Source organism: Micromesistius poutassou, assembly GCF_964030765.1.
Source record: "Micromesistius poutassou genome assembly, chromosome: 10".
Lineage (NCBI taxonomy): Eukaryota > Metazoa > Chordata > Actinopteri > Gadiformes > Gadidae > Micromesistius > Micromesistius poutassou.
The window spans coordinates 12,875,027-12,891,854 of record NC_140280.1 but is presented as its reverse complement, the minus strand read 5'-3'; the positions used below and the strand labels follow the sequence as shown (position 1 = coordinate 12,891,854).

The 16,828-nt window shown below is 50.3% G+C and overlaps 1 protein-coding gene across 1 annotated transcript in view; it reads left to right on the top strand.

Moving 5' to 3' along the window:
- Positions 1–11,692: 11,692 nt before the first annotated feature.
- srrm3 (serine/arginine repetitive matrix 3) overlaps positions 11,693–16,828 on the top strand; it is a gene marked incomplete at both ends in the record, with an annotated part of 36,822 nt that continues 31,686 nt past the window's right edge. The window contains 2 exons of the mRNA XM_084474235.1: positions 11,693–11,857; positions 11,921–12,069. Coding sequence (XP_084330361.1) covers positions 11,693–11,857; positions 11,921–12,069 — 314 coding nt within the window. The remainder of the gene's footprint in view (positions 11,858–11,920; positions 12,070–16,828) is intronic.

Below are 16,828 nucleotides of genomic sequence, written 5' to 3'. Positions count from 1 at the left end.
TAACCTGACGAATGTAGCGCTGGTATTTATTCCCCAACAGCGACAGCCGGTGCCGCTGGACTGGTAGTCCCCAGCACTGTGTCCCGATGGTCTGAAAGGGGAACGCTGGTCCACTGCTGCCATTGATCACTGTTGGTCCTGCCTAACATGGTCGATCGCCCGACCGAACCACTTTCTCTCTCTCACTCTGCCTCCCCCCTTCTCTCTCGTTTTCTCTTGCTCTGTGTCTCTCTCTCCTTTTTTTTATCTCCCCTCTTTCTTGCTCTCTCTCTTTCACTCCTGCCTCTCCCTCTCCCTCTCTCTCTCTCTCTCTCTCTCTCTCTCTCTCTCTCTCTCTCTCTCTCTCTCTCTCTCTCTCTCTCCCTCTCGCTCTCTCTCTCTCTCTCTCTCACTCTCACTCTGTCACTCTCACGTGCCATAGTACAGTGGAATGAGGGAAACCCAATTTGACTAGCATGCACAGCTTTGGGAGCTTATAGTGGATCTATTCATGTTCTTATCTCAGTCTTCAATGTCTATTATGTTTAATGAATTGTGCATTCAAGGAGTAAGCCCAAAGCTCTTTTGTGACCAATTAAAGAAAAACAATTATTTAATGAATTTTATCCATCCATAATTTTATCAATTCAATATTTGATATTGAGCCTCAATTATTGCTTATAATTTGGACTTTGCACATACCTGGATCTGCACATCATTGGAATTAGTATATAATTGGATTTACTTGTCAGTTATATTTTTAGAACCCTGTAATATTCTTAGTGCTTTGTGTTATATTTATGGGTTGGTGTTAGGGTTAGCATCACTGCAACCTGCAGACACCCCTCACTTCAAGGAAGACGGAGACTCTGGAATCGTTGTGTTGTTGCCTTGGCAACCAGGCGCATAATGCAACTTGCCACAATCATAGCAATTTAGGATTATGGTCTGCGCCTGACGCAATGGAATGGCTGTTAGACAATGATGTAATTTAATATGTGTCTCTTGTAACCCAAATGAAACCTTAGCTCAGTGGCAAATTGATATGGACTCAGAAACATAAGCGCTCTAAAGTTTGGAAAATCATCATGTCGTTGTCGCAACTGACAGTGGCAGACTGGCAGTAACAGTGAATGTGAATCTTAATACCAATGTGTGAGGTTAGCATATACTACACAATCGATATAGAGCTGTTAAAATGGCAATAAACAGCATTGTTGTCACAAAATAAATTTAGAATATATACGAGATAACATACATACTGACATATAACAAAGTAACAAAGACATTTCAGTATTTTGAGAGCAAGATTGATCTAAAGGCCATTATTTTCTCTTGTGCATCCTGTTAATTCTTGACCCGTGTGTCTGCTTCTTTCAAGTCACCTGTCAAACCCTACACATAAAATCCTATCATGCTTTCATTGCGTATACAGTGCACTGGGGAAAAAAAAAACAAGAGCAAGCGAAACAGCACAAATTCTGGTTTGAGGCACAGCACCTGTCAACACCAAATCACTTCTCCTGAATCACTTCTACTGCTCTCTCCGCATGAGCGAAGGTGACACGTCGCTATAATTAACCAGAAGTTGTGAGCTTGTGTGACTCATCATCTCTAGCCCTCACCACCCCGGCCCTGCACCCCACCCCCACCCCCATCTCTAGCCATGTGGTGGCGCCGGCAGGGCTGGCAGGGTGTCGGCAGTAACTCGCAGTTAAGATGCAGAGTTCCGTCCCCTGGCGGGAGCGGGCGTCTTCCACCCCTTGACAAGGTGCACTCCCCTGGGAAGAGCAAAGCATTAATCTCATGCAGACTTCCCCTGAGTTCTGTCTCTGCTTGGAGTCGTTGTTGTTGCGGAGGAGGGTGGAGGGGGAAGAGGAAGAGGAGGAGGGTGGAGGAGGAGCAGCAGGAGGAGGAAGAGGAGCGTGGACGAGGAGGAGGGTGGAAGAGGAGGGTGGGAGAGGAGGAGGAGGAGGAGGATGAGGGACGAAGAGGTGGAGGAGGAAGAGGAGTGACAAGGAGAAGGAGGGGGAGGAGGAAGAGGACGTGGAGGGTGGAAGAGGAGGAGGAGGGAGGAGGAGGGAGGAGGAGGGTGGGTGGGTGGGGTGGGTGGGACGGTGGGGATGGGGGGGGTGCGCACTGAAAATAAAAGGTGCTGTAGTTGTCACAGGGACAACTTGTAAGAATGCTGGTTTCTTCAGTCCAGGGCTGAGGGAGGTGGGGGAGGGGGTGGACGGAGGGCTGACAGCTGTCCTGGCAGGGGCAGCTGGATGCTAATTGACAGGCATGGTTTTGTATGGAGAAGCTGCCTTCCCCCGTCCAGCATACTAAGTCTGTTTAAAACGGACAGCCGAGTGGCAGGCGGAAAAGAAGTTCATTCAGAGGTTGTTGCAGCAGCAGACTGGAGGTTGGCCCTCAGATTGCTGGCGCTTCCATCAGTCCATTCCACACTAGGCCTGGGCAACAAAACAATACTTTATCATATCGTGATAGACTTTTGATCAATATCAATATAAAAAATGTTCAATATATATCGATAAGAGACTGGACCACCGAATTTAGCAGCTGGGTTTGTTACACAAACACGGTTCCATAATTATTTACAATATTTCAGTGTTTTTCCATTGTGGAAGGTCATGTTAAGTGTTAAACAGAAGTGTTTAAATCCAGAAGGGTAATTCCTTGTCTTTTTAGGTAATTCAAATTATCAATAGTTATCAATATCTTGATATGTCTTTCAGCCATATTGCCCAGGCCTATTCCACACCCAGTTTATCTGGCACCCATACACAACCAAGAGTGAGATCTTGTTTACTTACTTTCCCCATACTCAGTGTACGGTCGTTCAAAACCCAAACACCTCGCCAGTATCACACAGCCGTAGCAGTAGCAGCAGTATAGGAATCAGTAGAACTAGTGCACCAGTAGAGCAACATCCCTCTCCTTCAATCCTATTTTCTTTCACCAGAGATAAATGCATCAGGAACGCTTCGGTTGCCGAGACGACGGTGGTTGCTATCCATTTCAGCGTGACGTCATCTTCATGAGAATGCAAAAGTTGTGTGCATTAACAAAAACATGATAATTGAGAAACCAAGTAGAGAGATGATGTGGATTCCTGTGAATAAACACTTAAGCTGTATTCCCAAAATAACATTAGCCAGCACAGTGTTTTTTTCGCCAGCACTGGACGTCACATGGGAAGGTGCAGCCCGGAGCTCTCAGCTGGATTTGCAGGCTGGGTTGGGATTTTATCATGGCTGACCGCGGAGAGCGGCGCCTCAGCCCCAATGGTCCTTCTTACATGAGAGTGGAAAATAGAGAGGAAGATAAGGAAGCCGAGGCGGCAGTGAATCGCATTAACTTTACCGGCGTATGAAAGCCGCGGCTAAAGTTCTGCTCTCTGCCCTCGGATGGAAGACGAAAAAGCCGAGGCTGGAGACCGGATCCCTGACGACACACAACATCGGAAACCGCTGGGTTTGTTTACCCTGACTCCCCAAGGAATGTGTTATACTTCCCAAACAGGGTGATTTATCGCCACAACCTCGCTGTACTGCAGGATGGGGAAAAAAAGATACGAGCTCAGCCTGCGTGAGCTCGCCAATGTGCGAGCTCACGCACATTGAGATGTGCGTGTCGCTTTTTCACAATCTATTTTTAATAGCCGCCTGTTTATTCCGGGAGCATAGTGTTGCGTTATCAAAAAGCAATTCTGTTTGGCAGAGTAAGCTGACAAAGCTCACAGTGTACGAGCTAAAGTCAAGCCACTTGATGAAACCTGAAAGGGAAATGGAAACATTTTACAACTAAACGAGGGGGAAGGGGCGCCATGACAAGAAGCAGGATTGCATCCCTAACGTGCGCACATGCTCACACACACATGCACACACACTCAAAAACACACGCACATACACACACTGTACACAAACACACACATGCACACACACTCGCGCACACACAAAAACACACATGCACACACACACACACACACACACACACACGTGTGGACACACACACACACTCAACTCACCAAACACACGACCAGCTGATTAAAGTAATGGGTGTAGAGGAATATGGGAAATATCCAAAGCCATCCTGCACTTTATTTTCCTTCTGAAATCTGTGCAGCGTTAAAAAAGAGAGTGGGAGAGCACTTTCAATAAATCCCATGGTGAACTGATGGACTTTAATGTATGTGGAACCCCCCCACCCCCACCCCTCGCGACCACATTGCCTTCTGTTTGGTCATTTGAGAAACTGGCATGGAGATGGATGAACATGGGGGGGAGGTGGGTGCAAGAGAGTTGTACAATTGTTCTGCCGCCTCGGTTCAGTAGAGCTGTGTCGTCAGTTTGTTAAATGCCAAATGTCAAAAGACAAAGAGAAAGTATTAGAGCTTTCTTCACTATAAAGCCACCGGTGACACCAGTGGACCTCCTACCCTCAGGCGTTGTTTTTCAACGTTTTTTTTTTTTACCTTTGTCTTTGTTTAAAGAGACCACTCTCTGTCTCTCGCTTCCTTCCGGATGCCTCTGTTCTCTGAGGATCTCTCTCTCTATCCGAACAGAAGAAAGTTGCAGCATCGCTTCACATGTGGGCAGTTATTGTCTTTCTCATGTTTCCAGAGGTTTGCCGCTAACCGGTTAGCTCACATTTCTGTTTGTCCCTTGTAGAACTTGAGACCATATTCTCCCCGGTTTCCTCACTGGTCATAATGGCAGTGGTTGATCTGTGCCGACGCTCAACGCAATAACACCGCCACATACCACAAATCCACCATTAAACGGAAAACTCCCCCAGGAGCCCGCTGACCAATTACATTTTAATGCGCTCTCACCGCAGGGTGGCGTTGCCAGGAGCACCCGCTCAGCACAAATGCATCGTGGGATGCGGCGATGTGATGACGGAGGGGGGAGGACGGAGTTAGAGCCCGATTCTCACCGCTCCCCTGCCGCTGACCCCGCTAATTTGATGTGCAGCGCTGCCGTGCTCCGTTCAGTCACCACCGCCAAGCTCCAGGCAGCTTTGCAGATGAGAGAGCGAGAAGAGTGATCAGAACGAAGCATAGCATCGCAATGCCGCTCACTCGGTGGGTCGCGTTGTGTCAAAGAGCAGGTCCACTGCTCTATGTTTTTGAATTATTATTATATATATATTTTTTGTATTTATTCAATTTGCTCCCCCCCCCCACACACACACACACACAATATAGACACTAGAGATTTCACAAAACAAACGCACAGCAATATAAAATGTGACCATTTATTGAAAATAAATCATCATTCTTCTGCCAAGCAAGACGGCAAAATGGTTGCCAAGCAACACAGTTTAGCGTACCTTGAGATTGGCGGCGTGTAAATACTGAAAAATTATCTTTATGTGGTATTCAACTAGGGCTGTGGGCCAACCACAATCAAGGTCTGTTTTATTAAATATATCAACTCACTCACTCACTCACTCACTCACTCACTCAATCAAAAAAGTTAATCGATCCAGAAAAAACTAGATCATCACATGCTGCGTGCACACACACACACACACGCACACACACACACACGCACACACACACACACACACACGCACGCACACACACACACACACACACACACACACACACACACCAAGTGTGCGCACTTCAAACAGTGGTGGTGGATGAAGGCAGTTGCAGCGTCAGCAAACCGGAGCCTCATTAACGTGACAAAGACAAAGGCACCAAGGCATTTGATCTGCTGAAGGACGGGGAGCCAGGACGCAGCCCCTCATCCTGACGCAGGTCTACCCGCCGTCCCCCCGCGGAGGAGAGGCCTCCCGCTGACCCTCAGCCACAGAGAGCGGGCCCTGTGGCTCCTCCACGGAGCCTCCTGGGCTGCGGTGAACCTCGCCATATGTTGCCGGTTTAAAAGTTCAAAAAAGTAGGACAAGGTTGTGCGTGTGTGTGTGTGTGTGTGTGTGTCTGTCTGTCGTTCTCGGGGTCCCTGAGAGATGCCAAGGCTGTCGCTCCGCCAAACGCTCTCTCTTCAGCGGCCTCATTGATTCTAAAGCTTTTATCGCTTCTGCCCTCATTACTTTATCAGGCCGTCTTTCCCTCTCCTTGACTCGTTACCCTTCAAGTTCTCTCTTCTCCCCCCCGGCAAGGACAATCTCGACATATCAAAAGGTCTTGGTGCGCCAAACAATAACATCTACGCAGCACCCCCCCTGATGTCTTATCGGTTTTAGAAACAAATCTTTCCAGTAACCAGCAATGTCGACACACTGCGAGCCCCGTTTCATTTCCCTTCTTTTCTAGACGGTTCTTGGCTGTGGGCGCTAGCTTGCCAACTGGGAGTGGGGAGATGTTTACAATGGTTACCACCGTCTGTGGAATCCAATACTACAGTGCCTCTGGGAAGCATTCGACGTCCACGTTTCATCCCTCTCCTTCCTCTGCTGCCGGTCCTAGTACTGGTCCATGGACTGAAATCATCAAAGGGTGCAACGAAGGAACCAAAGCCCATTTACACTTCATCTCCTCGTCGCTCTGTCCTCAGGGAGATACCGGGCCCCCTCTTTCTCTCTCTTTGAAAATGGTCGGCTGTATATGTGCTCAAGTAATGGCCGTTCTAATTAAGTTGGCCGGTGGTTAATAACGTCAGAAGGAAAGATTAAAGGAAAGACAAAACGCCGCCGAGGCCTCTCCTTTGTAACGTTCATGTATCATCATATTCTGTGTCAGTGTGTGTGTACTAAACAATAAATCAGCCATTTGACGTTAACTTGTTTTAGTACTTGTGTTTGACAGGAACACACTCATTTATTATCATGTTCTGCGTCCATGTACTTTTCCAAAAAGCCAGAAAATACAGTTTAAATTGAGATTATGCCGGGAATGATGTTGGACAGTGAAGCACCATTAATCTCCCCGGGATCTGATGCCGTCCAATCAGACGTCCAGCACGCTGAGTGGGATTATTTCCGTCTCCCACATTACAAATTCCTCAGATCTTGCAACACAAAACGTTTTCTCCCTGCCGCCCTCGTTCCTAACTCTAACAGGGAAAAAATAAGAATGCATAAATAAACAAAAATAGTTGAGGTTTGCTTGCTTCTTGGCACGCAACAGCAGACCCACGTGCCTCGAATACAAATGGCTGACCTTGGGAGCATAAAATCAAATAAACGCCCCCCTGTGGGTGTCAAACCGTTGAGAATATAACATCAGCCTCCCGCCAAGAGGAAGATTATATTTGGTTCTGTCGGCAGTGAGCATAGGAGAGACCACAAACACTGGCAGACGGTGAACAATGCAGAGGAAGGCGCCGCAGAGTGGGAGAGAGATACAAGAGGCAGTCAGGGAGACGGAGGACGCTGGTCAATGCGATACAATACATAATATATATAATATATTGAGACACAAAAAACACGTAGAGTCACCCACTCACCTTCTGAATTATCTATTCTATCTCTGGTCTAGCTCAGTGTTCAGGGTGAGTATCTGTCGTTTTACGAATGTTCATGATTTGTGATTTTATTTAAAACAACTTTTTATTTAGTTCTTCAGCATATGCTCTCATTAAGTGAATTCAGATACTTGTCATTAAGGAACACGTGAGGCATCATGCTCTTGCGTGCTTCAAGTGTAAGCTGTTGACTTTGGAGATTCATCTCCGAACCTCGTGGCCGGGCGTCCCGTTCTCCAGGGCTCTCCTGAGTCCGGGCGTCGCCGCTCTTTGTTCCACCACCATGATCCTCTCAGAGATGCCACCTTCAATGGGAGAGACGTGCCCTTTCAGTTCCACTGCACGGAGGAAATCTCCTACAGGTGGCAGGTCTTGTAAGAGCTGTATAAAGAGGGAGAAGGCGGGGGGCGGGAAATGGTTTTAGAAGGGAAAATGGCTCTGTGGAGACCAGTTCTCCCGCCTCCTTTTTGTTCCTTTTTTTTTTATTGTGAGTGCAGCTACCGAAGCGGAATCCATTTCAAACCAGCCTCCCTGGTTGTTTGAAAAGCGTAGCATGTTTTTTTTTTTTTTAACCACTCATCCAACGGGGCTACAAGAATAGAAATGGGAAGGGAAATAGATATTAATGTGCGCAGGAATACGGCCGTCTCTTTGTGTTGCTCTCCTGAAGGCTGGGGTTGTTTCCTAGAATGCAGCGAATGAAACAAATCGATTTCTAAGGGATTTAAAAGAACAGGTTTCAAACAAAAGTTACAACAACAGTTTCCATTCTTTCCTGTGCGTGTTCTTCTTTGTCTGAATTTCTTTGTCGAACAGCTGGCAGCAATAATTCTTGCTAGTTCTGGGGAAGAGGCGTAGTTTCACAGCTATCATCACCAGTGCAATCAGGTTCATGGATAACAACAACTGCAGCCAGCCAATTGTGGTATACGCAATTGCTTTCGGTAGTACTTGATAATACAACACTCGGAAAGAAACTGACGGCAGAACCACGTTGGGAATGGATGTTATGTTAATGACCCAAGTCCACAAGATATGATTGGGATGACCAGCCTAATATCTTGTCTTGACAGCGCGGTTAATTCAGCTGAAAGAACCAGATCCATCTCTGCATTAGCTCAATTAGCTCACTGCACCATGTACGAACACCATGTAACTGGGAGGGGGGGGGGGGTTGGATAATTACAGCACGGCTCCTACACACTCGTCACGCAGTGGCGCGTGAGTGTGGTGTGCTATGATTAGCTGTTCTTATACACCAGCTTTGTTTTTTTTAATGATTATCATTTTTCATCTGTCTGAGATGCCATGTCAGCAGAACGTAGGCACCGTAGTCAACCGTATCAACCAGGAAGGCAACGCCACGTGCCCGGGTCCTTCACCGCTGTGTGAGGAAAACCACAAGCTGATGCCTTCATTTCCATGGATGCCGGTGTCACGGGGACCCTAAGTGCAAGGCTGCTTGCGGCTCGGGGCCCCCCTATCTCTCCCCATTTGACTCCAAATTAGTCGATCGGACGTGGGGGAGAACGTACGGCGAATCACCGCATACCCTGCTCGGTTCATCATTGCAAACTGTGTGTGTTTGCGGGGTGTATGTGTGTTTGGGTGTGCGTGTGTGTTTGGGTGTGCGTGTGCTTGTGTGTATATCACGGTTTGTGTGTGTGTGTGTGTGTGTGTGTGTGTGTGTGTGTGTGTGTGTGTGCGCGTGTGGATTACACGGTGTGCATTTGTGCGTGCCTATGTGTGTGTGTGTGCCTGTGTGTGCATGTGTGTGTGTGTGTCTCTGTGCGTTACACAATGTGTGTGTTGGTGGGTGTGTGTGTGTGTGTGTGTGTGCATGTGTGTGTGAGGCAGCCCTAATACAAGGGGCTTGCGATAACCTTCATCCCTTTAGGACTAGCAGACAATTAGCCACATGCTCTGTTAGCTTTATCGGACCCCTCACACGACTCTCTCTCCACGCTGATTGTTTCATTGCACAATTAAATGATTTAGTTGTTTTAACTTGAGAGCGAACAGATTTGTTTTTTTGTGCTCCCCCCCTCCACCCACACACCCCCCCCCTCTCGAGAGCCAAAGAAATCAGGGCGGAATGATGCATTTGCATAATGGGATGGCTTGATATTTACAGCATGGCTTCACGCTGATTGGGATTTGTTTGACTCCCACATCTGGTGGAAACAGGTGGAACGTTTGAGATTGGGGGCAGATAGTTTCACGCTTATCTTGGGGATGTCTTCATTTTGGTCTTGAGTTTGCTGCAGTGTACTATCAGCCTGTTGACAGCAGCAGGAACCTGGGTCTGGGCATACGGGGCTTGTGATGGCTTGAACCTGATCTGGTCACCAAATGGTCAGCATAGAGGATGTTCTTCTCCTCTAGCTTACACATAAAACAAAAAAAAATCCAAAAATAATACTTTCCAATTCCAAGCTTTTACTCCTCAAACACGCCTGGCATGAAGGAACTGTTATTTTTATTGTAATGTTTTTGTAGGATTTCTACAATTTACCCCTGGTAGCCCCTGGTGAAACGTTAAAGTCTATCGCTCCCGGGTATTCTCAGCATCGAAGAAAATGTTCTCTTGCCTCTCGTAGTTTTAATGTAACATTTCTCTCCCCCCCCAAAAAAAAGTCTTCACTTCTTGAGCGTCAACTGTCTACCGGACCACGACATAGCAGCGAGCGAGCGGCGATGTGTGAAGTATTCCACGTCGTAGAAGAGCGATTGTTTGAGGGAGTACGCCGTGCTAATTCAGTAGTTAATAGATCCAGCGAGAAACGCCTCCTGCTGTCCCGCCACCTGCTCTTGTCAGCCCGCCGTCTTGTGGCTACGCACGCATCCGCGGTTAGTTTACCAGCGCACACAACCCCCCCGAGAAACAAGCAAATCACCATTATCCCGTCAGAGGAGACAGCCAGAAGGCGTTTCGTATGGAGGGATGCAGCTGTCGCGAACGCTTCCTACAGCCAGCGGGGCCCGCGGTCATCATTAGCGGCGATGTGTCAGGGATGGCGTGTGACACTGGCTGGTGCGCGCAAAGGCTTCCTGCGTCACTGGCCCCGGCGAGTCAGCGCTTACCATGCGAAGCGCTGATGAAGTGCGTTGGTATGGCCTTTTCCTTTTGGCCGGGCCCCTCAGTGTGAAAAATGAAGCCATTAGTTGTTCTGGAGGAGAGAGCGGTTGAGAGCGGCCGGGCATCCGGAGCTATCGGGCATAGCAAGGGCCCCTTGCTCTCCCTTCTCTCTCCCCCCCCCCCCCCCCCCCCCCCCCCCCACCCCCACCCCCACCCCCACTCCTCCCCTCACCCCGCTCCCTCGTCCTCTCTACCCTCACCGCCCCTCGCCTCCCTCTCCTCCCTCCCGACCTCTGTGTGCTCTGTGCGGTGTCCAGACAGCCCGATCTGTCTCCATCAGGGCCCGCACCAGGCAGCACTTGTACTAGACAACTTTTTATTCCTTAAAATGACAACGCCATTATTTCCCAACAGCAGCGCTGAACCAAAGAGGCACTGAGAAGAGCCGGCGCGCTGTTTGCAAATGATTTTTTTTCTTGAAAACCGACATGAGCGGGCTGTTTAAAGCAACAAGTCAGCCTCCATTTCGATCATGAATGACTACTGGCTCTTACCCTTCTCACATATTCCCTTATCTTACCCCTCTCTTTGTCTGAGCTCATAGACCGGTAACGCCCTCATAGTGTTAGTGAAAAGATCTCCTGTGCCCTGCAGTTCTCCTCACAGCGCGCTGTCTCGGTGACTGACGGATCGTGTGCAGCAGATAAGCCGGGCACCGTGCACCGCACCTCTCGTCCTCCACTCCCCGTCCCCCGACCAAATGCCGGACGCCTGACTCAGAGTGGCACAGGCAGCCTCCAGTTGTGCCGCTGTCACAACCGCTGCATTTCAACACGTGCCCGGGATCCCAAACAACACGGTTGCACGCACGCCCGTGCATTTATTGTGATTTTGATTCGTTCGGGTGAAAGTTGTGCACGGCGGCTGTTGTGCTGCTGAAGAGCATTGCTCGGCTCACGCCAAAACCAACCGGAAAACGGAAGAGCCGGCTACGTTTTGGAGCGTATAACAGTACACACACGCACCCTTTATTGCTGGTGTCATATTTGCGTTTGTTTTTCATTTCGCTAGCATTGACGTTGCTCTTGGAAACCCAAGCGACGTGATCATGATGTTTATCTTCAGTGGATTGTCTGTCTTTCGATTGTATGTCGCTAACGTCTTCCCCGTGTCTCCACAGAGCACAGCCGCCATGTATGACGAGGCCAGGGTGCCGTCGCCGAAGGACGCTCCAAATGGAGTCCCCCAGTGTGCCGTTCAAGGGGCGGGGCCAGAGGCGGGGCTTGTCACCGGGGACGCAAGCCCGTCTCTGACGCTAGCCCCCCGGCCCAAAGTCGAGGAGGGTCTGTTGGGTGAGGCGGGGGAGGAGGAGGCGGAGGAGGAGGAGGAGGAGGAGGAGCAGGAGGAGGCGGCGGCGGCGGGCGAGGAGGAGGAGGAGGAGGAAGGTGATGAACCCAAGGCGGAGCCGGTTCTGGTGAAGAAGCCGCACAGGATGATCCTGGACCATGACCGCAAGAGGAGGGTGGAGCTGAAGTGCATGGAGCTGCAGGAGATGATGGAGGAGCAGGGGTGAGTGCAGCCGCCGAGGGCCACGCGTGTCTGGAGGGTGTAGGGGACGCGATATGTGAGGCTGACACTGGATAAGTAATAGAGACTCCCCCCCCCCCCCAGTGCAGAGGCACTTCCACACTGGGGGAATGATGGAGAATTTAGTTTTGACTTGATATCTTGTTATCTCTACGGGGGGGTGGAGGGGGGTTCTCATAATACTGGGGGTACTTTGCATTGGGAGATCGCCATGAGAAAGAGAGACACGCAATTGCACTTTACCTACAATATACACGCGCACACGCATGCACGCACGCCACACGCACATGCATGCACGCACACACACACACACACTTAAACAGTTTGTCACACCAGAAATTATGCACATACATATTGCAATATAGCAGAGCAGAAAAAACTAAAGCACGGCAGTACACAGTAGCCCCTAATTAAGGTTCTACTGTTTAAACTCGCTGACCGAGCGTGGCGCACGCACATAAAAGTGCTTGGCCTCTCTTTTATTAAAGGCAATTTATCTTAAAAGTGTATATTGCGTCTTAGAGTCGCTACAGAGTGGTTCTACTGTTGGTGCCAACTGAGTTTTGCTTTGCAGAATCACACATTTTCCAACTGGTTCAAAGCAGCACATCAAATTACTTAAAAAAGTGCAATAATATTCCCAAAATGGTGGACCCACTGACTATGAAATAAAGTGATTTCCCTAGTTCGGGTCAAGTATTACATCAAACATTCAAATCAAATGAAACAAGTGAGAAGTTAACTCTTAAGTACATCTACCACGAGCGTCTACTGTGTGTGTCCCGGTGTCGGAAGCTGAATCAATGTTGGAAGGGGGGGCGGGGGGGGCGCAGAGGGTGCGGTTGCCATGGAGACGAGTTTGGAATGACAAAGCGTCTTTCCGTCTAATTAGCATACGCTGTCTCCCCGGGTCGTCTGGGACCCTCACCCAGGGGGGCCGTGGTTGGGGGTTGGGGGTTGGGAAGGCGTGCGTGAAGCGGAGCTGAAGCTAATCCTGCTAGCATGCTAGCTGGATTAGCGGGCTTTATCGTGGGCTAATCTGCACGCGCCGGCGCGCAACGCAACAAACAGGCCCAGACAAAGGCCCACGTGTACACACGAGCACGCATGTACACACACACAGATAGACACAAACACCGCCGCACAAACACACACACGCGCACACACATACACACACACACACACACACACAAACCAACACACACACACACACAAACCAACACACAGCCTAATGGCTAGCCTCAGGTTTCCAATAAAACTGCAGGCTTGTGGTGTGTGTGATTAACAAGAAGTTTTATGGCCACAGTGCAAACACCTTATCTAGCTTTTATTCCTGGTACTTGTCGCTTGTCAAATTCTTAGATTAACCGTGAGACTAAGAGAAGCAAGCGGGCGGATATTATATATAAAAATACCTTGCCGTTGAATTCAACAGATGTATACTATCTTTAACTTGATCATGACTAAGTGAGCACGTCTGATTGTTTTCGCTTGCGTGGTCAATAAAGAGGAGGACAATAAAGGAGGACTCCAGTGTTCTCTGTCGTCCAGCCATGCTGTCCCTGGCTGACGACAGACCTCAGCTCAGCCCAGCCGGGAGCAGCCCCACCAGAGATTGGAGTATTGCTTGCCATTCTCGGTAGACCCCCTCCCATTCCTCCCCCAATCTGTCAATGCATCCATCTGTCAATACATCTGCCTTTCCAAGTCTCTACCCAGCTATTCATCACCCCCTCCCTTCACCCCCTCATCCTTCCATTCCTCCGTCTATGCCCTATCTATCTATCTATCTATCTATCTATCTATCTATCTATCCCTCCCTATCTAGCTATCTGTAGCTATCTATCTATCTATCTATCTATCTATCTATCTATCTATCTATCTATCTATCTATCTATCTATCTATCTATCTATCTATCTATCCCTATCTAGCTATCTGTAGCTATCTATCTATCTATCTATCTATATATCTATCCCAACAACCATAGAGAGAGAGAGAGAGAGAGAGAGAGAGAGAGACCTCTGCCATCTGTCAGCCCCCCCCTCTTCCTCCAGGAAAGACACACTAGGATTGTAGGAGAATCCCAGCAACTGGAGCAGTGGAGTGAGGAGGAGAACTAGGATTATAGAAGGAGCTAGGTAGCTCAAGTAGCTCCTAGCAACTGGATTAGTAGCTAACGCAGAGAGAAGACAATAACTAGGATTATAGAAGGAGCCAGCTAGCTCCAGTGGCTCCTTACTAATAGATGAGTAGCTAATACAGAGAGGAAGAGCATTAGGATTATAGATGGGGCTAGCTAGCTCCAGCAGTAGCTCCTAGCTACTGGATGAGTTGCTAATAGAGAGGGAGATGAGGGAAGATAAAGGTGATAGGATGCCACGGTTCACTCCCTTGATGATTCAGTGTCTTCTCTGACAGAGAGAGGCGCCTCGGACCACCCGTGTGGACACTGTGTGTTAAAGTCGTCTTTCAGAGATTATAATTACGGAGGAAAAGAAAAATCTAATTAAGCCTGGGCCGAGCGCAGCCGAGTGCGGCGCGCTCCAATGCCTAATGCCTCTTTAAGAAAGAGTATCTGTGTGCATGTGTGCAGGATTAAGGGATAGAGCAGGAGATGCAGCAGCAGAGGGGAGGGTGAGACAGGGAGGGTGAGACGGGGAGGGTGAGACGGGGAGGGTGAGATGGGGAGAGGCTCGCGGGGCGTTGCATACAATTAAAATGGCGGCTGAACTCTGTGTTTGTGTGCTGGGGATTTAAGGCAGTGGCTACTGCCTACAAACCACCACCCCCACCACCACCACCACCCCCACCATCACCACCACCACCACCACCCCCACCATCACCACCACCACCACCATCACCACCATCACCACCACCACCACCATCACCACCACCACCACCACCACCACCATCACCCCCACCACCACCATCACCACCACCACCATCATCACCACCACCACCACCACCCCCACCACCATCACCACCACCACCACCTCCACCCCCACCATCACCACCACCACCACCACCACCATCACCACCACCACCACCATCACCACCACCACCATCACCACCACCCCCACCACCCCCACCATCACCACCACCATCATCACCCCACCACCATCACCACCCCACCATCATCACCATCACCACCACCACCACCATCACCACCACCACCACCACCATCACCATCACCACCACCACCACCACCACCATCACCCCCACCATCACCACCACCACCACCACCACCACCACCACCATCACCACCATCACCACCACCACCACCACCACCACCTCCACCCCACCATCATCACCATCACCACCACCACCACCATCACCACCACCACCACCACCATCACCACCACCACCACCTCCACCCCCACCATCACCACCACCACCACCACCACCCCCACCATCACCACCCCCACCATCACCACCACCACCACCACCACCATCTTCACCCCACCACCACCACCACCATCATCACCATCACCCCCACCACCACCATCACCACCACCATCTTCACCCCACCATCACCCCAGTCCTCAGCTTGGCTCAGGCCTTGGGTTGGTGGGGGGGGGGGGGGGGATTAGGCCCTGGGACCCCCTTCCCCTCTGTTCCCTCCCTACACGCGCAGACCCTTGATCCAGCCACCCGGGTCCCGCCCCGGCGAGCTGAAAGTCGGATAAGTAGCCTGCTGCCACGTGTGATGGACTTTGCCAGCGGGGAGCCAATTAGCAGAGCTCAGCCATTAAAGGGCCTTTTCTCATTAAGTGGACCTAAGAGCGGGCAGGCAGCGTCATCAATGTTATTGATGCTCCAAGGTTCTCGCTCGCTCCATCGGCTCCCCGGCGCCCCCGACGCGCCCCAGCTACCCCGCTGTGTCCACAGGGGAGACCGCTGTGGGATCTTTGCACCACTGCAGAGTCGGGTTGCATCGCATTTTCCAGCGCGGCTCCTTTTCAGCCGTTGCACACGTGTAGGTGTGTGATGGATCGCGACCGCCCTATCGCCCTAGTTATCGTCTTTTAAGAGCAACGTCTACACTAGGGCAACAGGGCCGGCCGTGAGACGGGCGAGCTGCGTCGAAGCGGGGGTCACCGGTGAGGAGCGCTGAGCAGACGCGGTTGCAGGTTGAACAGCTGCCCCTGCGTGCCCGCTGGCGCTCTGGCTAAATGGCGCCGGCGTCTCCTGACGAGCGGCCGTCCTCCGGGACCACTTAAACAGAGGCTGCTAATGGTCGCCCTGCCCTGTAGCTGTCTCCGAGCCCGGGGAATGATCTCGACTTATGTAACGGTCCGTGCTTCTATTTCAGGGCCCTGTTTCTCCCCCCACTCGCCGCTAATTGAGACACAAAGACTGTGTATGACACTGCACACCCCCCCCTACCCCAGCCCGTTCCCCCCCGTCCCCCCCCCCTCCCACCCTCCGGGCCTTCCCCCACCTCCCCCCCCCCCCCCCACCCCGGGATCCGCTCCGTGGAGAGGTTTGACCTTCTCCTCTGTCCAATAAGCATCCATTTTGGTAACTCTGACTCACTACGGCCCCTGGCTGGACAGCTATGTGGGCGTATGTCGTTACGCAAATTGCACATACAAAACATAACAACACACACACACACACACACACGTCCATGTGCACAAATATATATTTATAAATATTTATACATATATACCCTAGGGGTGTAACGATCCATCGTTGTAGGTAAATCTAATTTACCCGCGGGTATAAATAAACCTTGAC